General features: G+C 46.6%; 3 protein-coding genes across 3 annotated transcripts in view; all 3 read right to left on the reverse strand.

Annotated features, from left to right (window-relative positions):
* HOXC4 (homeobox C4) overlaps positions 1-3,763 on the reverse strand; it is a 142,772-nt gene extending 139,009 nt beyond the window's left edge. Inside the window, exon 1 of the mRNA XM_074225751.1 lies at positions 3,030-3,763. The gene's annotated coding sequence lies outside the window, so the exon portion shown is untranslated. The remainder of the gene's footprint in view (positions 1-3,029) is intronic.
* A 3,161-nt stretch (positions 3,764-6,924) lies between these two features.
* HOXC8 (homeobox C8) lies at positions 6,925-12,060 on the reverse strand. The gene is made up of 2 exons (XM_074225749.1): positions 11,611-12,060; positions 6,925-10,096 (listed from the first exon to the last, which is right to left on the reverse strand). The coding sequence occupies exons 1-2, from the start codon at positions 12,044-12,046 to the stop codon at positions 9,804-9,806; spliced, it is 729 nt and encodes a 242-aa protein (XP_074081850.1). The 5' UTR covers positions 12,047-12,060; the 3' UTR covers positions 6,925-9,803.
* A 6,532-nt stretch (positions 12,061-18,592) lies between these two features.
* On the reverse strand, positions 18,593-22,655 carry HOXC9 (homeobox C9). Its single transcript, XM_074220728.1, has 2 exons — positions 21,934-22,655; positions 18,593-20,014 (listed from the first exon to the last, which is right to left on the reverse strand). Exons 1-2 carry the CDS (start codon positions 22,469-22,471, stop codon positions 19,770-19,772), a joined length of 783 nt encoding a protein of 260 aa, XP_074076829.1. The 5' UTR covers positions 22,472-22,655; the 3' UTR covers positions 18,593-19,769.
* Between the last annotated feature and the right edge of the window lie 531 nt (positions 22,656-23,186).

Below are 23,186 nucleotides of genomic sequence, written 5' to 3' on the forward strand. Positions count from 1 at the left end.
GATTCAAAAAGAATTTTGGGATCATTTTGCCAATGAAGGAAAAATGCATTCAGCCTTTTCGGTGTCTTTTCTGACCTTCTCTATGCCCCTCAGTCAGGGCACCAACCAAGTTACAAGCACACACCTACAACTCCAGCCTATTCATCCAGATAGCAAAATAGGGAGATTAAGTCCACAAGAGCCATAAGTAATGAACTACACATACAAACACCCCAAATGGGGCTTTGCTGGTTTGATTTTTCCAGGTAAATTCCCATTTTTATCCAATATACTCCAGATCCAAAAGAATCACATTATTTTGAGATGCTACTTCTGTGACAAACAAAGGGAGGTAATGATCCCTGTATCCCCCAAGTCATCAGCTCAGATTCTCCTCAATGTGGAGCACCTACAAATAATTACAAACGAAAGAAAAATAGACAGAGACCTCTCACCGGAATGCAGCTCCCACTTTAATCCTTGAAAAAGTCCCATTTTCTGACCACCTCGGCTGACCATTCCAGGTTCCCATCGTCTGCCAGCCCCATCCCCAAGGCTTTGGGGAGTGAAGGGGGGTGGGGGACAGGGAATAGAAGGCGCGGCCTGAGTCCCCAGGGCGCGGCCAGCTTCTCTTATTCTGAGTTTGGGTGAAAGAGCCCGGGAAAGAAGCAGAGCTGCGGGCTCAGGCCCATTTGCAAAGAGCTTAGCCCTTTTCTAGCTCGTAAACAAGAAATGCAAAATTAGCCCCTCAGCCCTGACGCCTCTGCTGACACACAAATCCTATGGGGAGGGGAGAAAGGGGAAGAGAGAAAATCCCATTTCTTCCCCCCAGAGACCACCATAAAGGCCTTTATGTCTAGTGCAGAATGGAGAATATTTGGGGGTGGGTGGGTGGGAAGAAAAGGATCACTTGGGGTTTGAGGAAGGAATTTTAAGAACGAGGACAAACAGAAATGGTTTATATTGAATAAAACTAAATTGCATATATATATATATGTATATATATATATATACATATATATATATATATATATTTTTTTTTTACCCCAAAAGGGGGACATTTTTCTCCTCTGGGCCTTCCTCACCTTGGTTCAAACTGAACCAATCTCTAGTTAAAGGAACAAGAAAGAGATCAGAAACTGGGCCATACCACCCCCACCCCATCCTGAAGATATAAACCCCAGTACAGATCTTGGGGAGAGCATGCATGGTTGGGAGAGAGAGAATAAATAGTCATTGGAATTGAATTGAATTGACTGTGTCAATCTGCCTGGTCTTAGTGACTCCCCAGAAATTCTAACAAATAAATATAAGTCCCCCAGTAGTTTATCTTTGGGGATGAATGTTTTTATGGGCACACACATAACCGTAAGTATGCCAGTATATAACAATATTCCAGTTTTGCCAACCTACAGGCTTTGGAAAATTGGGGGGATGTCATATATCATATCTCAACACATTCATGGGAATGGACATTTGGAAGAAATTAAGCCTCTGTGTTATGAAACCATATGTGTTAGGTTAAAAACTATACAACAAACCATTAGCACCAATTATTACCAGTATTGAAAGTACCTCTGGCTGGCTTGGCAAGTCTCCTCCCCAATCCCCTGAGTCATTCTAGCCAACCAGTCTGCCTGGCCACTTTCATAAGGCCTCAAACATCAGACTTAGTAGACAGAGACAATACTACCTTGGACTTCCTGACCAAAAGACCAACAACTACAGAATCACAGATTTTCAGATCCTACCTCCCCAAATTCCTACTGGAAGAAACCTGCAACCCTATTCCTAGGCCCCCACCGAACCGGCCAGGACCAAGCCTCTCACCCTAGCTCGGGCCAGCCCAGGCCAGTCCAGAACAGAGGGACATGTTCGAACAGAGAGAGGCTCCCCGAGGCTCTGGAAAGCTTTCTGTTACACTCCCCAGCCCTCTTGCCCTCTCTGGGAGCCAACACAGCAGGGTTTTCTCCTGTGCATCCATAAAACTATCAGTTTTCGCCCGGAGGAACAGGGGAGATCATTTGATTATTGGGGAGCCAAGGAAAGCAGGGAAGGAGGGCAACTACTTAAATTTTTTGAGGAGGAAATGGTTTTTCATTTAATTTCATGATTTTTGTTTCCATCCAATGCTCCCCCCCCCCCACCCTGAATCTCACTGAGTCCCCTTCCCCCTACCGACCTCATCTCTTTTCTCCCCATGCTTTCTTCCCCCTCCCTTGACTCGTTCTCAGGAGAAAGGAGTTGGAGGGAGGGGGCTGGAAGAAGCTCCCCCATCAGCTGACTTGCACCCAGCCACCAGTCTCCCCCCTAATTGCCAATTAACTTGGACCAGCCGGCTCTGTGCATTTCGCTTCCTGCTTGGGAGGAGAGAGCCGAGTTCCGCACTGCGCATGTGCAACCTCTCCAGGCAGCTCACTTAACTGAGGGGGGCGCTGAAAAGTTTGTTTGGGGCTTTTGGGAAGAGGGGGTTGGTTTGCTTACTTGTTTGTTTTTAATAAATAAATATTTCCTCACCTCTCCGATCTAGAGTATAAGTCTCTATTCTCCTTTTCTAATTCCATTAATCCATGAAGCATAAGTATATGAGACAGTATTCAAAACCGGGGGGTAGGCCGCATCAGCTCCCACCTCATTATAAAGCAGGCCTGCCCATCGAATTGTAAGTCCTCCATCTCCTTATCTCTCCAATTCATCAGACCTCAGCAGAGATGGTGACATCACAAAGCATATTTCCCCTCCCTGCCCATAATTCTAATTTAACCCCATTCTCTTTCCCCCCTCTCCTTTCCCTCCCTCCCCCTTTTTTCTCCTCGTCTCCCTCCCTCTTTCTTTCTCCTCTCCCTCCCTTCCTCTCTCTCTCCCTCCCTCCTCCCCACCTTTCCCCCTCTCCTCTCTCCCACACACTTTCCCTCCCCACTGCTACCCACCAAACCAACCAGCCCCCTGTTCCTCTTTAGTCAACAGAATCTAGTGATATCCTCATCCTTAAACAGTCACCCAGCTACGGATCATTAGTTACACATTTGAACCAATAAGGAAACACTTACCCAGCGTTGCTGCCACTCTCCCTTTCTCTCTCTCCCTCTTTTTCTGCCTCTCTCTCTCCCTCTCTCTCTTTCTCGTCTTCCCTCTCATTCTGTGCCGCTGCTGAGAGTCTGTCTCAGCTTCCGAGAATATTAAAAAAAAATATTCTAATAATAATAGTAAAAAAAGGAGCCGAATAAAATCAGAGATAGTTGCCAGGAAGGGAGGGGAGGGGGCAGAGGCATTGGTATTTTTCAGTTTACAACTCCTTCTCTCCCTGGCTTCTCCATGCCCCTGGGGGGAAGGGGGTGTAGGGAGGGGGGGCAGAGAGGTACCGGCAGCTCTTGCCTCTCCCCCACAAACACCACTCAACCCTCCCCCCCTCCCCAGATGCCCCCAGCTTCTGGCAACTCCACCTGGGAGGAAAAAAGAGGGGGTGAGAAAATAATGAATAATCAGGCTAATAAAAGAAATACTATTAATAAGGGGGAGCGCCCAGTTCTGGTTTCACTGGCAATGGTTAGGCTCTTAAAGGGAGGACTCTTCTGCGGAGCTCTCCGTACGGACAAACCACAATAAAAAGTTCACGTTCATGGATGGAATCCACATGACTTCTTGTGGCCAATCCAACTTGTGAGTCGATCGTAAACTTTTATTACTCAGCTGTAAATTTTCTGCAAACAACCGGGAATGCGATGCATTTGTGTAGCGTGTGCAAATGGGAGCCGCTGTCGCCATGTTTACCCAGTTCTCTCCAAGAGGGAGCATCCCCCTACCCCCCACCCCATCCCTCACCCACCTCCCACTCCCCAGAGTCGACAGAGCTGCGTGAGCAAGAGGGAGAAACTGGGGAAAGGAGGGAAGGAGGACATGGGGAGGGTGGGCTCTAAGGGCTATATTCTTTCTCTTTTATACAATTTTTAAAAGGGAAAATTTTAAAGACAAATGAAGCGGGGTGCTTAATTTAAAAAAGATGAGCTGAATAAGCCGACTGGAAAGATCGTGAATTCATAAACATACAAGGAGAAAATGGGAAGGATTCCTTCCTTCAAATCTCCCTCACTTCTTTCCAAAGAAAGCTAGAGAGACACTCAATGAGGGTCCAGTCTCTTCACAGTATCCATTGTCGGGATCCAAATGTGCTCCCCCATCCCACCCCAACACATACACTCGCATAAGTCCAAAAAAGTTCGTTCTTCACCCAAAATCCAGACATTAGAAGTCAATGGTTTCGTCCTTTTCCACCCCACCACTTCCCAACCCCTAGCCCTTCCGATTCCTAAATCTGAATCAGTTCCTCTCAGTTACAATCGATGAAGATTCCTAAAGGTACCCTATATGTCCTAGGACTGTATACTTGGGAGTTGGAGTGGAATGGGGAAGAAACTAGCAAAGTATTCCAATAATTCTAATGTCCTAAAGAGGTTTTCTATCACTTCCCTTTTTTTTCTGTAAACCCCCCCGCCCAGCATCTCACGCTGAATTCTTCCTTATCATTATTTGATGTAAAGTGTCTCTCTCACTCACGAAGCCGCGGGTCTTCCTCTTCTCCAAATCTCATTCTCATCTCTCTCTATTTCTTTTTTTTAAGCCACCCCCCCCACACACACACATCAATAAAGCCCGATTTGTTCATTTCTTTCATTCTCCCCACCCCAGTCTCGGAGATTTGAAGGATCTGGCACGGTGTCTCAGCCTCACCCACTCATTCTTTTATTGCCTCTGTCACCAAATATTTTCTGCTCTTCTCCAAGAAAAAGCCCAAGATAAGTAAGGCCTAGCTCAGCATTTGAAAAATATTATTTTTTTCTTGCCCTGATTCCCGTCACTTATTGCAAAGAGAATTCGCGATGCTATTTCCCCACTTAAAGAAAACGGGAAAAAGTCCTCTTTTAATCTCTCATTACTCTACCTAAACGGCACCTTCCCCTCTTGGGAAAGTGGGAAATTTTTTTTCTTCCCTCTTTTGCCTGGGTTTGGGTACTTTGGGCAACCTTCCCTTTAGGAGTCACCCTGATCTCCCCACGTCTCTTCAGTAGACAGAGAGCTCCTCTTGCTCCCTAAGCTCAGGAGTCTAGCTGCCTCCCCAAACTTCTTTCCTAGTAGGCGACCAGCTCTTTCAGCCGGATGCGGTACCTTGTTCGCTTTACAAACCCACCCATAAATTTTATAACAGGTAGTTAAAAGTTACGAGGAGGAAGCGGCCAGCCCAGCTTCTCACAATAGACAGAGCGAAGAATGGGGAGCAATGCCTGGAGCTCACCGGAAATTTCGCTCCTCAGTCCAGGGCACAACCTGTCCCTTTGCCTCTCTCTTTTGGGGGATGGGAGTGGAGGGGAACCTGTCCCAGACCGGCAAACACTAGGTGCTGAGAAATCCCTAGGATGGTTGTATGAGGGAGGGTCACAGACCAAAGGAATCCCAGGCTCACTGAGGCAAACGTGAAGACCGACCCCAGAGATCGAAATTCTACAGCTCTACATCCCCTCCCCCATCCACACCTCCATCATCACCCCAACTTCACCCCCTTCCTACCCACTCCAGGAAACACACACACACACACACACACACACACACACACACACACACACATCATTCGCCACACAATTTTCTCCTTGAGCGGGACTAGGGAGACAGAGAAATCAGGGGAGTTTTCTAAAAAATCAGGAGAAACGAATTTCCCCCCAACTTAATAGCTGCATTATCCTGTCTCGGCAGCGGAGATTAGAATAATAAATTCAGGGCGAAATGAACAAGATGCTACAACTCAGCATTTTGAAAGATACAATTTTTCACAAATCACAAATAGCTCTCCGAAGCAAATTTGATTGGCTAATAAAAAAGTAAAGGATGAGGGAGAGTCCTTTCTCCAGGCGGCGGAATGGTCCCCATTCCGGTAATACAACGGCAATGAGTGTTTGCGAGACGGCGCTCTAAAGAGAGCGAGCGCACTGCGCTCCCAATTATTTTCCCCCCATAAAACTGGATCCGATTCCTCTTCGCTCCCTACCAGAAAATGGGGGGAGGTGAATGGAAGGGGGACTGAAGAGAGGTGTTCTCCTAGTTGCAGCCTGAGAGCTGGTGCTTCATTCCCAGGGGCCCCATGAAAAAGATGCCGTGGACCTGGCACCCTAAGAGTTCCCTGCCTGCCCAAGGCACTCTCTAGGAGTCTGGCTTTGCCTGGGCCGAGGTGGTAACCGCAGAGTGAGTTGGAAAAGAAAAAGTCGTTCCTAAAGACCAAGGGAGCAAGGGCCGAGCCTATTTAATGCGGTTTTTTCCCCCTGGACTTCGTTGTGAAGCTATCCTTGTGATAGCTTAATATTTTAAATCATCCTTACTATTAAAAAAAATAAATAAAACTTGCCAAATACCCTGCCTCTCCCTCTAGCCTTCTGAAAAGCGCACCCGACTTTGGGGACATATTCCAGCGAAGGTGAGAGAAAAGAAACCTTTCCTAATCTTTCAGAGACGCCCCCGAAAGCACAAGAAGCTGATTACCTGGCTCGGTGAGGGCATGGGCTCGGAAAGAGGAAGGAGGGCATGAATAGGATTTTCGAGAGATGTGCGATTTGAGATAATAACGTTCTAGTTACTACCACTCCTTATAACCAAGAACTACCCCCTTATTTCCAACCGCCCAGATCTTAGTGCTATTAACACCTTCTCTATTAAAAACAAAAAGACAAACAAAACAATAACAGTAACAAAACTCTCTGAATAGGAATCCAGAAATCTTCAACTGATCAAAGCGCTTTGCCCACTAAACCAGAAACCAGGGAGGGTCCTTGACAGAAATTGTGCTACGAAATTTGCACCTAGCCTAAAATCGAAGAAAATGATTGACCAGTGAGACAGAGAAGGGGTGGGGAGAGAGAGAGAGAGAGAGAGAGAGAGAGAGAGAGAGAGAGAGAGAGAGAGAGAAGAAGAAGAAGAAGAAGAAGAAGAAGAAGAAGAAGAAGAAGAAGAAGAAGAAGAAGAAGAAGAAGAAGGAGGAGAAGGAGAAGGAGAAGGAGAAGGAGAAGGAGGAGGAGGAGGAGGAGGAGGAGGAGGAGGAGGAGGAGGAAGAGATAAATTGGAAAGGAGAGAGGGAGAGAATGAGGGAAAAGAGGGAAAGAAGGAAAAGAGGAAAACGAAGAGAAAAAAGATCGCAAGACTTAGAAATATTTCAATGTTTGGGGTCTGGTTTCTAAATCCAGGAGGGTCTAGTCTTCCTTGCCCCGAGTACCATCTGAGTCAAGCTAGTTGTATCTCTGGAATTTGAAATTGTTTGACCAGAAGTCTATAGTTATAAACAGAAATTTCTGTCTAAGACCCTTGAAGGTTCACCCTCCTTTTATTTCTTTTTGTGACTTGCTTCTGTTCCCCCTTTTTCTTCAGGAAATTGAAGGGGAGACAGGAGATTTGATTCAAATTCCAAGGAGTTAGCTCAGGTCTAGGACTGAACGATCACGACAGTCGGGTACAAGTTAGACTTCCTCATCAATGTTAGATCTTCAAGGAACTGGGGACTGGGTTTGGCTGCCCAATTGCCAAGGTGAAGCTCTAGAAAAGGCTGTGATCAAATAACCCCACAAATTTTGTGACTTATCCCCTGTTCACCATTGAATGATGGGAAGAGAGTCTTATTCATCTTGCCTTCAACTTTCACCAATCACCAATTTAGAAAATTCTCTACCCCATTCCACCTTGCCACCCCTTCCCCAAGAATCTCATATCCTTTTTATAGAATCAGGATTGCTATTGCCCCAAAGTTCTTTCCAAAAAAAAAAAAATCAAATTACACAGAAGCTATCCTTTATCTGCACAGATATCAGAGTTTTGTCTGAGAGAAATTGGGAAGGGAGATTTTGGGAAGAGGTGATCTAGAAGGGGTCTCAAAAACCACTTCAGTTGCTTCCTTCTTCCCCTCTTCCCTATGATAACTTAGCATCAACCCACTAAAGAAAGTAAGGAAAAATCAGACAAGTGCATGAGAGACTTTTTGTTTGACTTGGGAAAAGATATGAGAGATGAAAGCTAGAGAGTGGAGGGTTTGTGGAATTTGAGACAAGGCCTGAGGACAGAGCTTCTTCTAACTCGGGCAATGAATCACCTATTTGTAAGAAAGACACACTAGGATGAATCCACTCCCCAGGTGCAGGGTCCTCTTAACCCATACTTTCACCTGTTCAGATTCAACTCTCCCAGATCTGAAGACCTTATTTCCACCAAGAGCCATACTCATGAAGAACTTCCAGAGACACCCCCCCCACACACACACACACCAGCTGTCTGGAGAGAGAAGAGCAATTGTAGAGCATGGAGAGAAGACAGAACAGAGAGGGGGGATAGAAAAGTGAAGGAGACTCGTTCTGGGCTCCAAATCTTTGCTTTTGTTCTTTGTTTGTTTTTGTTTTTATTATGATTCACGTATACAATACAAAGTACTTGGACCAGAAACAGAGCTGTGGCCACACAAAAATCTACATTCATAGCTCGACATAAAGACGAATGACCAGAACTTATTATTATAGATATCTTTTTTTATCTTTTTTTCCTTTTCTTTCGAGCACGTTGCATAAACAGAGAGTTCAAGACAGTTAACTATACATTCAGTGCAATTAGTTCCTACTCTACTGGGTATCAAAGCACAATAAAGGAACACACAGTACTGGTGAGCTAGGCAGTTTTAGTTGTTGGGCACCTTCTTCATGAAATAAGCAGCGACAAACGACAACAAAACCGCAATACAAATACTCTCAAAGCAGGGCTTCCTTCTATAGGTAGTGATACAATACGTTGGAGGCTTATAACGGTTTTTTTTTCTTTTTTCTTTTTCCCCTTTTTTCCCCCCCTCCCTCCTGGGATGGGGGATTTTTTCTTTTTTTTTCTTCAAGATTATTGCAGGTTCCCTTTAGGTAGTACATTAAAGATTTATTATTATCATTATCATCATCATCATTATTATTATTTCAGAGCGATAACACATATAGGGGCTAGGGAAGCTGAACACAGAGCTGCTGCCTCTTTGGACAACAGAAACCACAGCACTAGCTGGGGGACTGACCGTGGCCTGGTTGGAAGGAACTCTATAGACTATGAGGGAGGCTACACACTGATATCTGCTTCGTAAGGGTATAGCAGAAAGTCAGATCTCCCTAAGGTTCCAGGGAAAGCCAAGGGAGTCACCCTAAGTAGGGATCTTCCCTCTTCCCCAAAAGGAACAATGAATTAGAGAGGAAAATCCAATAATATAATCATAGCACAGAAGAAAAAGAAAGGGATTCCCTCTCCCTCCCTCACCTCAGCTCTTTCAGAGCCTGGGGGGAGGGCTCCCCTATAAAAATAAATACCAAATAGGCAGTAAGGTGGGACTGTAGCTTATATCCAAAGGATGAGCAAAGAGGGAGAGGGGCAAATCTGAGATACTAGGAGAGGAGAGACTTGGAGGAGCATGTTTCTGTGTGTTTGTGTGTGTGTGTGTCTGTGTTTGTGTCTGTGTGTGTGTGTGTGTGTGTTTGTGTGTGTAGGGGTGGTAGGGAGCTTGTTGAGACAGGAGTCAAAACTTTTTCTATGAGTCTAGATTCCTCCTCCCGCCTCCATCCAGCACCCTCCCCAGCCCCCAAAAATATAAAGCTAGGGGGAAGTCCAATGATCGTAAAACCAGAGTTACAAGTATTTGACAGGTAGTTACAGTTGTGAGTCTCATTCTATTCTCTATAAAAGCGAATGACAGTCGTAAACTTCTCAATTTATCCTCTACCATAAAACGAAACTTCAAGGGAGTTGCTAAAAGAAAAAAAAATCTTTTCCCCCTTTCAGTCCTTGTTCTCTTCTTTTTCTTCCTCTTCTTTCTCCTCTTCCTCGTTCCCTTCTTCTTCTGTTTTCTCTTCATCTCGGGCTCCAGGAAGTTTATCCTTGTTGTTCTCCTTTTTCCACTTCATCCTTCGGTTCTGGAACCAAATCTTCACTTGTCTTTCAGTCAGTCCCAGGGCGTGAGAGACCTCAATCCGTCGCTTTCGTGTCAAATATGGATTAAAGAGAAACTCCTTTTCTAGTTCCAAGGTCTGATACCGGCTGTAAGTTTGTCGTCCGCTGCGCCGCCCAGGAGCTGAACAGAACAAAACCCCAAACCTGTTATTCTAGGAGTCGGGAGGGAGGGGGGGATGGGTGTCTCTTTGCCATTGCTCTCAAAAGGTTCCCCCTTCTTATCCTCCCAGCTGCTCTCCCTCTACTTAAAAGGGAAATGGGGAAAAGCAGTTAGGAAGAAGGAAAGTTTGGGGTTTTGTTTTGGTTTGGTTTGGTTTCATTTGGTTTGAATTGCTTTTTACTTGGAAGGAAACGGAGGTGGGGAGTAGGGCCAAGGGCCACCGAGTCTTTGATAACTGGGGTTTTTAAGAATAAGCGGAACCGGACAAGTTTCTCTACACCACCACTACTACCTCCAAGCTGTCTCCCTCTATGACCTCCGAAGCTTTGTTGTTCTGTTAGCTTTTGGAGGGGAGGACTGGGGAGATAATCATCCCCAAAAGAAAGGAAGTCAGAGGGCTCAAGGGAAGTCAGAGGGGGATGGCGAGGTTTGTGTATTACCCACTCCACCTCCTTCCTCTTTCTATTTAATGCTTTTCCAATAAGAAAAATAATTGATTTACTAAAATGTATTATAGCTCGAAATTACTGCTAACTGGAGACCAGCAGATCAGTCACAGCCTCTCCCTGTCAATAACTTTTCTATCTCTCTTTTCCCCTTTTGCTTCGAAATGGGATAACGATATTCACTCCTGCTTATAACTAAAATCTTGAGATAACTTTGAGGGTCATTGTCCAGCTATTCCTTGTCGGAAGGAGAATACAGTGCTTCCTACCAATGAGTATGGGGGTACAGGACAAATACAATGAAATAGGAGCTGGACAGAGTCCCTCCTTGTATGTTTGGTGAGATGGAGACATCCTTCTAAGGTGAAATTTTTATTTGGGCACCCCTTTCTCTATTCTTCTTCTTCCTATTGTATTAAGTTGAATAAAGTTGAGAGAAGTAGCTTTTGTAGACCCTTTTGAGACGGAGAGAAGGGGAACTCAGTAAGCCCAAATCCTGAGCATTGGGATCTCTCTTGCTCTGCTGGGCTGGGGCTAGGGGGGCGGTGTTGGAAGAATACTTCCCTTTACCTCCTGCCTGAGACAACACTGTTGGTCTCCCAGTTTCTTCCGTCCTGAGTTGGGCCCTAAGCGGTAAAGAGAGCTAGGGCGTCTCTGAATGCTAATAATCTCCTGGGAGTTTAGTCTCTTACACTCTGCCCTAAAACCAACTTTTATTTTATAGATTTGGGGGGGGGTATTTTTAACCCTTTTCACCCAGACACTACCTCCCCCCATTCCTCCCCCTTCGGTCGTCCTCAAACCCTTCTAGAAAATCCCTCTGCTCCCAGGCCCAGAGAGAAACAACGAACACCCACCCAAACAAATAGGGCGGGGTGGGGGAAGGGAAAAGGTTTTAGGAGAAGACCCAAAACCGGGAGGAAAAAAAAGGAGTGCGAACAAAAAGAAAGTGGGGGGGGGGAGGGACCCAGAAAGAGACAGAGATAGACGAAGAAAGGGACAGAGAAGGAAAGAGAAAAGACTTCTCACCGTGGGGTCTCATCCATGGAAACATGAGACTGGGAGACGAGTTTTGATTTAGGTGCCCTTGTCCTTCGTTACTGTTACTGTTGGCGGAGGATTTACAGTCGGGATATTGCACGACGCTTGCCTCTTGCTGAGCCCCATAAAGAGGCTGTCTGGGGAGCGCCTCGTAGCCATAGAATTTGGAGGCGTCTCCGTGGCAGCTGAGGGAACACGGGTTCTGCTGGTAGCCGGAGTTGGAGATGCTCGAAGTCCCGTGGTGGAAGAAGTCTTGGACGTGGTGCGAGGCGTGCTGAAAGCTGGGCGCCGTGCTGCCCGGGCCGTATACTAAGGCATGGCTCCTACCCACACTTTGAGGGAACCGGCAGTCGTAATAAGCCGGTTCCAAGGACTCACCGCCTTTGTATTTGGAGAACAGGGGGTTGACAAAGTAGGAGCTCATGCTGGGCGCATGAAAACCCCACGGCCCCCTCTCCTATAGCTCTTGACACCCCCCCCGCCAGATACCCCAATCAGCGCCCCCCCCCCAGATGCAAACCCCAGGCTGACTGGCTCCCCTGGGCTGGGTTAGGCTGGGCTGGGGGTTCGGGATGGATTGGGGGCGCGCCTGGGTGCCTGTCTCTGTCTGCTTCTGCCCTGGTTCAGGGCAGCTCCATAGGCTAAGGGGGCTAGCAAGGCGACGAGCTAGGCTGGCTGGTTGCTGCCGGCGTCTCTCCTTACTGTCGGTAGGTAGAGCTCTCGCTCTCTCTCACTTCGCTCTTTCCTTTAACAGCCCAGGCGAATTCCTCAGACTCCCGGCGGTGGCGGCGCTTACACGCGATTCGCGTTCATCAATCCACGACATGAAGACAGGCGAGAGAGAGAGAGAGAGAGAGAGAGAGAGAGAGAGAGAGAGAGAGAGAGAGAGAGAGAGAGAGAGTTGGGGGTTCCTGGTTGGGGGGGGACCTAGAAGGAGGAAGGGGAGGGAGGAAGGGAGGGGTGGAGGAGGGATGGGGAGATTCGTGTGTGTGTGTGTTGTGGGGGGGGGAGCAAACCAGAGCTAGCAGCGAGGGGTTGATGCTTCAAGGTGCGATTTCCTATTTGAAGGTGCCTTTCCCTCCACCCCTTTTCTCCTTTCCCTTCAGCCTCTTCAAGGGGAAAGAGAGATCCATATATATCATCAAGTCAGTTTAGGTTACCTCAACAGGTACAAAAGCCATAGCAAGAGATGAACAGGTCACCAGGAGTGGACTCCCCCCCTCAAAAAAGAGGGAATCCCCTCAACAGGGTAATTGTAGGGAGAAACCAGTAACTACAACATCCCTGACACATACCCCCTGCATCCCTGGTCATGTGCAATGGCGAACTCTTTCCTTCTCTCCCAAAGGGCTGGGACCCTGAGCAAAGGGAAGCTCAGTGAGATTGAGATATTTAAGACTATTTCCAAGGATGAGACAGAATGGTCCCTTGACCTAGCCACAAGGAATGCTGGGTGGTTTATTTTGGATGTTGTATGCTTTTTATTTATTAAAAAGAAACTTATTCTGAACTCTTCTCACCCAAAGAAAATGATGTTTAGGTAAAAGCTAGAGGAAAGTGAAGAAAGTAGGTAGATAGATATAGCTTTTATATTATAGGTGCCACCACAATCACACACTGAGATGTACTAACATCACTGAAAAGAAGAAATGGTAGAGAATGAACTGGGCTACTGGGCCATTGTCTGACACCTTTTTGCAGGTGGTTTGCTGGGTCTGTCCTTGCTCTTTTTCTTTAAGGGGACAAGAGGCCTACCTAGTGTCCTTTCCCTCTCCCCTCCCCCACCAACTCTCATCTCTTGGCCTTTTTCTCAACTTTAAAACCTAATCCTTAAAGCTGCCCCCCCAAACCTCTGCTCTTTGGAGATTTCTTTATTTTGGGGAGGTGAGAGGAATCCAGGATAGGAATTAGCACCTATTCTTTGATAATCTCCTCCCCTAGTAAAACAGTAATTATCAAATTTTGGAAAAGAGACTCATTCCTTGTCTTTCTTCTTCAGTCCTTCCCCATTCCAGGCCTGACCACACAACCATGGTTGTGGAATGGGGAACTGTTAATAGAACCTCTGTATACATATTTACCAATTTTTTTTCTAGGGAATTCTTTCTACTTCTCTCATAGCTCAAAACAAATTCAAGTTAATTCCATTGAAAAGGAAACTGCAATCCACTTAGCATCTGGATAGAGAGACATCTATATGAAGCAATAGCTATACACAGAGAATCAGAAAGAAACATACTTGTGGGCTTTGTGTACAGAAGGCAAAGCACAGAACAAGGACAGACTTTCTTCTATTTTCCAACATTGCACCTGAAGTTATTATAAAACTAATATAGAGACATGCAATACTCTTTATATATGTATAAATGTGCAGCCTCTAAGAATTTCAGAAGACAAGCATCTCTAAGTGTACACATATTCACACAATATACCATACACATTTTCTATATGCATGTTGATATAGTTCTGTATGTGAACACTCAGCATGCATACATAACACTGTATATACACACTTGCTGTTTACAGATGTGCATGTTATATATGCACACATATACATGGATATATCCACCATCTTACAATACAGAGAACCACCTTTAAACCTTTGCATTTCAAAGAATTTTGTTTTTCCTTTTCCACCCCATCTAGATTTAGAACTAAATATAGGGAAGCATTGGAAATCTTGTCTTTTTTTTTTGTCCTATCCCCAAAACAAAGAATGGAGAAAGGGAAGGGAAGTACCCAACTGATAGGAAAAGACAACTGAGGAAATAACCTCGGATTCATTCTAATTTTACAATGTTCTTCAGGGAATATGGTGTCAGCAAAACCCCGAAAATGTGAAATTCTACTGGCTTGAAAGGAAAGACTTAGAAAAGAGCTTTTCTCTGAGACAAAAATAAATCCTGTAAGAAAATACTCCAGATATTTTCCTACCCCATCATACTCAAAACTAAATTGATTAAGCTTGTTCCCTACCAGCACTAACATTTTTCCCTATCACCAAACACCAAACATACACCATTAACCCCCAAAAAGAACATTTGAGGACAGAGAAAGGCAGAGAAGAAATACACTAGAAGGTGCCTGTTTGAGGGAGTTTATAGGATTCCTTAGTTCTCCACACCCATTCCCAGCCTTAGGGTGGTGGAAGGAAGGGGAGATGATCAAAAGGTGTAATTGTTGAAGTTGTTAGGGTGAGGAGAAAAGGCTGGTTTCATATGGGGGAGGGGTGCATCATAGGTGAATATTCTTGCTCTAGAAATCCCTTAGAGCAGGTTCCCCAAAATAAGACATTTCTGGAATTCCTCGGTTTTCAGGGGGCTGAGGGGGACGACGACAGTGTTCCAGGGAAATGTCATAAATACTTTACCTTCCTGCCCCATAGGAGGCCAGGGCAACCTAATCAGCTCTTAGACTCTTTGCCTTATCTTTTAAGGGGGGGGGGGGGGAGAATATCTCTCTCGACATTTTATGGTCCAGAGAAATCACCGCTATAAACGCATTCTTCTCTGGCTTTGTGTCTTGGAATGCGACTGGATCCCCCGAGGGTGGGTGGTGAACGAGAAGGTTCCCGCTAGCAAGCGGGGTTTATGTTTAAATATGTGTGTGTGTGTGTGTGTGTGTGTGTGTGTACATGTGTGTGTTGGTATGGATTCGAGTGCCATGGACTGGCACCAGGTTCTAATGGACTGAGGTCTTTGGAATGTCTCTCCTTGAAAATACAGAGAACATTTAGTTTAATCCTATAGATATCCAGGGTTAGTAATAAAAGATATGTTTGGACGTCAATCCTCTCCATGCGTTTCTCTCCCATCCTCTGCTTCCCCCTCCCACCCCCACCTTTGGAACCACGAATTTATGTCTATTTGTCCGGGTCATCTTGGGTTTGTGTTTTAATTATGCAGTCTATTTTATTTCTTATCTCCTGGTGGAAACAGATTATTTTCCCTCTGAGACAGAACTCCGAGGGCTCCCTGACAGGGCGAGGGCTCTCGCTCTCCAGCTTGCATTAGATATTAATTTACAAATCATAGGTGAGAGAATTTATACATATTTGTTTAGATTTGTGCACTGGTGCTAAGATTGATTCCGTTCCCGCCCCCGCCCCCCCCTTTCCCCACAACAGTCCTAAAACGTAGCTGGTGTAGGGCAGATAAACCCGGCGAGGTGGATTCTAACATTGAGCAACAGCGCCACCTAGCGTTTAATTACATCAATGCACGCAGGGGGACTGGGGAAATGAAAAAAAGAAACAGCGGCCTCCGGACTAGGTTCAGATTAGAAATAGTGTAGAAAGGTTAGGGGTAAGGAGTCTCCAGAATAGTGCGAGGGAATTGGGCGGCGGGGGGGGGGGGGGGGGGGGGGGGGGCTCAGTCGGAAATGGAGCTTCCGGATCGCTCAATAGCCGATCTCTAAACACTAAAAATAAGTATCTCCAATAAAATTCCAATGTTTGTTATTTTTACTTCCTCCTCTCAAAACCTTTCACTCAGAGCTTGACTCAGTGTGAATTTAGGTTTTTTTTAAAGCCATCTCCCATTTCAGGCAACCACATGCATACTCGGACATCCTCCCACCCCTACTCCCCATCCCGCTTCTTACCCTCTTCTCAGTCCCTTTTCATGTCCTAATTCTCCAAAGACTTGGCTCTAAGGTGGGACATTGAATCAATCCTCTGTAGTGTCCCCCCTCCTTGTTTTTAATCTACCCCACCCCCACCCCCATTACTTCCAGCCAGTGAGGTCCTGTTCTCCTCGGCCCGTAGACAAAACACTCCTATAATCCGATTTCAAAGGAAAGAGCGTCCACCTTATTTAAACCATAAAACAATTAAACCCAGACGTCTAGCCAGCTCTGCGATGCTGTTTTGTTCAGTTCTATTCAGGACCCAGCGCAGGGAGACAAACAGCGTCATAAAAGTGGCATTTTGGAGCTGCGGAAATGTACCTATCAGTTGCTTCCCGAAGTCGAACAACCTTAAGGGTTTTGTTAGCCATACAAAGGAACAGGGGAAGATGGGGGGGGGGGGGGAGGTTAGAGAAGGAGGGAGTTTGCTACCCCTCACTCGCCCTTCCTTCTCTTCACCTCCCACAGATGATTTTAAAAACCCATAAATTACACTAAATCAAATCACAGAATTGGACCTAGAAGTCCCAGGAAACGTTATAACGGGACATTGCACTACTGAGTTCGAACTGGGTCTTGCAGGAGCCAGTTACTGTCTTCTGTTATCCCTGCCTCTCTTTCTTTCTTCCTCTCTCCTTTTCTGGAGGGAGCAGGGAAGCTGACTCGAGGCTGGAGTCACAGCTAAGGTGGAAGATGTAGAAAAGAGAGGCGGGTGCAGAAATGCAGTTCAAGGGTTGGAGTGGGCCCTGGGGAATGAGGAAAATGCGACAAGATTAGTGGCTACTTTGTAGGCAAGAATGTAGGGAAGCACATATCTCTTAGGGGCCTAGGGCAGTGGTGTGGGAAGAGGAAAGAAAGATGGAGATCAAGGACCAATCTTTCTTCAAATGAAGTTTTGTGGTAGGATAAAGGATGAAATTGGATCCCAGCCAAAGAACAAGGGCAGGGAAATTGGACAAGGTGGTAATGGTGGAACTGGGATGGAGAAAGGAAAGAGAACAGGGTAGCAAACTATCTTTCACAGGGTCAAGAAAGAAAGACTTCAGAAAACCGGGAATCAAAGCAGTTTGATGGTGGAATGGAGAAGCCCCATCATGATTGATAAATTTGTGGGGTCAGGTTTTATTCCTCAAATTTCGTACATTAAAACATTTGTGACTTTTAACATTCTTCATCCTGCCTGGACTGGAACAGTGTTTATTGGGAGTAGGATGGTATATGCAGAAGCTACTGTACCCAAAGTCATCTCTGTCTCTCTTCTCTCTTTAAAGTTATTAGATTTGAAGGGGGGGGTAGAGGGAAACAAAAGAACAGTGGTCCCCATATTATATTAATTTTTATGGCCTAGGGACACATCAAGAAAACTAAACTACTACCACCACCCTTACCAGAATGGGACAGCTAGAGATATTAAAGTGCTATATTTCATGCAAGCTGAGTTTAATAGTTTCCAGATTTGGGGATTTCCAAGAAAAGGGGAGCTGATCTGGGGACCAAAACTGGTCCCTGACTGCTTGAAATTACTTCTGAGCAACTGCATGAAAATTCTATTCCTATAAGGGAAGGAGCTCCTAGCAGTAAGGTACCCCCCAAAACATGTAGTCTAGTGGTTACAAATTTGATTGAGGGTGGGGAGAGTTTCTGCAGACAGATATTCTGGGTTAACCTGACCCAGTGAAAACTCTTTACACAAAACCCTCATTGACCCTGGACACTTTAGGAGACATTATCCCACCACTCCCTATCCTAGAGGAATTCATGCTGGCTACCTTCCCACCACCTCCTGGAGACCGACCCCTTCAGGAACAATAGTGCAAAATGAAATTCACAGGGATAAAAAAGACGTTATAAAATTGGAATGGTACATTTGGAAGAAAATCAAACTGAAATTCACTTCTATTTGCACCTTACCCTGTCTCTTATCCTCTTTTCCCTCTCCCTATCCTCTCCTTCCCTACCTCTACCAGCTTTTCTCTCTCTCTTTGCCAACCCCCAATTCCTTCAAATCCTTTTTTCACCACCATACCCCAAGGACTGAACCTGAAACTGCCCCCATCCCTTTTTCTCTCCTCTTCCTTCCCTACTTTTCGTTCAACTATTCCTCGAAGCGCCGGCGCTCTCCTAGGCAAGGATCCAGGTTGGGATTTCTCCCAGCACCCAACTTTCATCTTCACCTATCACCCCCCTCCGATCTCATGTAGTCATAAATTATTACAATTCATTACGCCAAGGGCAAACATTCTACGGCATGTCTCCCCACCCCCACCCCACGCCCACCCCCGTGCCCCAGCCAAAGCGGGTTAGAAGTAGTAGAGAAGACTGGCCTCCCTCTTGGACTCCCTGCCTGCCCCCTCCTCTCCCCATTCCAACTAAACTGGTCACTTGTTCTTCCCAGTCAGACTTTCTTTCCCCTCTCCATTTTCATCTTTTCTCCCTGCCTCCCCCCACCAGAAAAAAAAATGAATAGAAGAGTTGCCTACGAATTCCAAAGCGGGAGTCAGAGGAAGAAGAAATAAAGAGGTCTGGATGCGTTTGGATGTCTTGTTTTTAAGTGACTTCGATATATTAACACAGAGCTGTTCTACCATAACAAACAGAACGACAATACAGGACTTTTGTGTGACTAGAAGGGAATCCACGAATATGTACAACCCCCCCACCCCCCCAAAGCCGTCTAGGCGGCCAGCGAGCCAGCTCCCGGCCCTGATTGCGGCTCTGGCTCGGGCCCTAACTCTGGCTCCATGGAAGTGGGGAGGAAGGGAAAGAGGGAGGGAGGAAAGGAGAAAGGGAGAGAAGGAGGAAGCCCTGCTTGGTTTCGGCTGTGGCTCAAGCCCAGGCCGCTGGTGCTGCGGGGCCACTGGCTGCGTGGCCTCGCTTTTTCTTTTTTTTTTTTCTGTCTTTTCTTTCTTTTCTTTTTCTTTCCTTTTTTTTTTGGTTGTTGTACAAAATCTGCACGCAGGGCGCCCCAGACCCGGGGAGGAGAGACACGAACCAAATAAGATACTAAAATAATAATAATAATAATAATAATATTAATAATAATAATAATAATAGAGATATAGAGATTCAAGTACTGGCTTCTCTGAAGAAAGGAGGAAGAAAAATCTCATGTTGTGTGTGTATGTGTGTGTTCGTGTGTATGTGTGTGAGCTATGCCGTTGAGCTGAAGGAGAGAACACAGTTCCCCTCCTCCCCGCCACCTCGTCGCTGGGGCGAACTAACTCTAAACACCAAATTTTCAACACTGAAATTCCCCCAAGTCACAACATTTTTCTTTCTTTCTGTTTTTTTGTTTGTTTTTTTGTTTTTTGTTTTTTGTTTTTTTGTTTTGTTTTGTTTTTTAAGGTGGTTCGCTTTTTTTTGCTCGCTCTCTCGCTCGCTCTCTCCCTTCCTCGATTGCTTGCTCTCTCGATCTCATTCCCGCCCCGGTTGGGGTATTTTTGTGTGTGTGGTTTTTTTTGTAATTGTTGTTTTGTTGGTGGCGGTGACGCGGTCTTCGGCTGCCGCTGGATCGCTGGCTCTTAGGACTGCTCCTTGTCGGTTTTCTCCTTGTTCATCTTTTTCATCTTCATCCTCCGGTTTTGAAACCAGATTTTGACCTGGCGCTCGGTGAGGTTGAGGACCCGGGCCACCTCGTACCGACGGTCCCTGGTTAAATACATATTGAACAGAAACTCCTTCTCCAGTTCCAGTGTCTGGTATTTGGTGTAGGGACATCGCTTCTTCCTCGTAGAGCGAGCGTGGATCCAATTTGCCACTGGATTACCTAAGGGAGCCAGGCACAGAGCAGGGTCAGGGTCTCTTTCCAGCTCACCTCCCTCCATCCATCCCCACCCTGAGCCCCAACCCTAGTCCCAGACCAAAAGACCACAGGCCCTTTCATACATAATACATACATATACACAAATATATATATATGTGTGTGTGTGTGTGTGTGTGTGTTTCACATACACATATGTATGTATATAAAACTGAACCTGAATTTGAGCACGTTTTTGTTACTTTTTTTTGACTACTCTAGATTTCCTCTGGTCCTATTTTTCCTTCTAAGATCTGGAATCTAAAGCTATAGGAAATCCCAAGCTATCAAATCCCATAGTCCTTCCCCCCCCCCACTCTCTAGCTCCAGAAGGAGTAATTCGAGAATATCCTCATAAAAAGTCCAAATTCCCAACCATTTCATAGGCCCATAAACGCTTCTCTCTTGTTTTTTATTTTTATAGCGAGGTCTCTCTCCTCCCCATGTCCCCCCTCCCCCTCCCATCTTCCCAGCCCTCGACCAAGTCCTAAAATTTCAGCAGCTCTGCTTTCCTGACCCTGAGTAGTCTTTTGCCTAGTAGGGCTACCAGCTTCAGTCTGCTCCTGTCTCAGTCCCAGTCTCAGCCCCAGTCAACTCCCAGCTCTCCTCCTCTGCCAGTTCCCTGCTTTGGCTCCAATCTGAACCCTGCTGAGGCGAATTCTCTGGATGATGCTAGGGAGACAGAATTCAGGGACATTCCTGGAGAGTAGCATAGCTCTTCCCAAGACTGGCTGAGGAAGGGGAAGAGGTAGCCCGATTTTACTATCTTCCCCAATTTTGATTTCATCATCTTCCCCACCTCTTTTCCAACCCCAGGAAGGCTTGCCTCCAGTTTCAGGTTTATTGAGGTGGCTGGGGGAGGTACAAGGGGAAATGTTTCAGAGAGCTATAATTAGGCCCTAGGTTGGAGCCATCACTAACCCTCTGTTAGTCTGTAGGATGAGAGTCCTGCTGCCTCCTTCCCATACCTCCCCACATGCTACTCCTACCCCAGGGACAATTTGGATAAGCCTTACTACTGCTTCCTTAGTCACTGAACTCATTCATTCTCCACAGTTTGGCCCTGTTTCTCTTGTCTGCCCCTCTCCAACTCCAAACCCAGTTTGTCCTTCCATCTCATTCTGTAATTCCAATAGTCAAACTATCCTTGAGGAGAGTAGTCAATCTACTAACACGAGGAGATGCTTTTCCATCATCAAATCCCCTAGTTTCTGCCCCCTCAGCTTTCCCTCAACCCACACTTCTTCAAGGCTAAGGTGGTATAGACCCCTGCTCCTTCTATCTCCTGTTTCACAACTCTTGCTACCCTGACACCTCCAACTTCCTATTCTTTTCTACCCCCATCCCATTTCTGATCCCTTATCTTTGCTTCGCTTGGTGGTCATGGTAGTGGTAAGGAAGTGAATACAATTTTCTGTTTTATGAATCTCAAGTGGAAAAGGGAGCCCAGGGGTGACTGGGATGGGAAGGAGCTTTTTTCCCTTGGGGGTTTTCCTCTCACCTCACTCCATCCTCTTCACTTCTTCCCCCTCCCTACTTCAAAATGGAAAACGAACCTTGCCCTCTCCCCAATCTTTGGCCCTGACTGTTTCTTGGAAAGTGAAGAGAGAGCCAAAAAGCTTGGGGTGGAAAGGAAGTGGTGGTCAGGGAAGGACTTTCATGAAAACCAAGGCAAGTGAAGAGTTGCTCCTTCTCCTCTTTCCTACACTCATCCTGGTCTGTCTCCCCACATTTCCCCAGACATTCCGGTCCTTGAAAGCCCCCCCAAGGTAATTCTCTTTTATTGAGTCCTCCCCCCCACCCACTCCTAGAGGTTGTAATCTGGCTCTCCTACCCACCCCCTCCCCTCCTGTGCCGGTTGTAAAGGAAAATTCCTCCCAACTTACTCGGGTCCAGTTCTGTCTTCTCCTCTTTGTGCTTGCTGCTGGCCAACGCGTCCGACTCCGGGGAGGGGAGAGCCTGCGGGGTCCGGTCCCGAAGCTCCCCGGGAGAGCCATACATGTAGTCTGGGTAACTCCGCCCGTCCCCCGGGCCACAGTCCGCCCGGCGGCCCGGGTAGGCGTCGGGTTTGAGGGCGTAGTGGCGGCCCCCAGCTGGAAAGCTGGGGAAGGAGACGGCCCCGGACAGGGGCTCCAGCCAAGTCCGCATATACCGCGTGTCCGCTCCAAGGTGGGGCTGGTGGGTGTAGGGGTGATAGACGACAGACGACTGGGAGTGGACCGGAGCCCAGGACGTGGTGAACACTGCCGGCTTGGGGGCAAAGCTACAGGACGGAAAATCGCTACAGTCCGGGACCAAGCCGGTGGGTCTGGCGGCTGCGGGGTGAGCCCCAGTGGCAGGGAACCTGGACGCTAGGAGATCTTCATTTTCGTGGCTGATCAGGGAGTCCACGTAATAGTTACTGATGGGTCCCGTCGCCGACATCGTTAGAGGGTTTTACATACATAAGATTATTGTATGAACTGTATATGTACTTTTTATCTGCTCACAGAACAATCAAGGCAGGTAATTATTTTTCCAGCCTTTTCCCCGCATCCTATTGGCTCTTCGACCCCCACGTGATCGTATTTACCCAAAAATACGGCGCGGATCAATGCGCAGGGGCTTTTTTCCCTGCTTTTCCCCCCCTCTCCTACCCTCCCCCCCACCCTCAGCTGATCCCCGGGATCTGGGTTTTACTAAGGGGGGGGAACCTTTGGAAATAACGGGTTTCCCTCCCCCCATTCTTCTCTTCAGTATAGCTCGCATCTCGTTAGAAATACCCCAGCACTTCTTCAAGGCCACCCCCCTAAGAGCCTTATCCCCCCCATAATTTTTAACCAGGTGAAAAAAATTCACCACCTCCCCTGAGTCAGTTCATTCAGTCCCTTCCCCTCCCCAGGAGAGGAATAGGGGTACCCTGAAGGGGGAGGAGAAGGGAGAGGTAAGACTGAGGAACTATTTCTTGACGTAATCTATCTCTGTCGGCTCCAATGCTCCCGCAGTCTGTGTGTGAGCAAGAGATCAGGCGATTGTCAGTTCTTAACGTGGGGTTTAAACATGTTTTTTTTAAATAGCATATGTATCTGTTTCAATATCATTATCATTGTAAGGGGGAAGGAGGAGACCCACTGAGATGGGACAGGAAGTAAAGAGTCTT

The sequence above is a fragment of the Macrotis lagotis genome, chromosome 2 (assembly GCF_037893015.1).
Source record: "Macrotis lagotis isolate mMagLag1 chromosome 2, bilby.v1.9.chrom.fasta, whole genome shotgun sequence".
Lineage (NCBI taxonomy): Eukaryota > Metazoa > Chordata > Mammalia > Peramelemorphia > Peramelidae > Macrotis > Macrotis lagotis.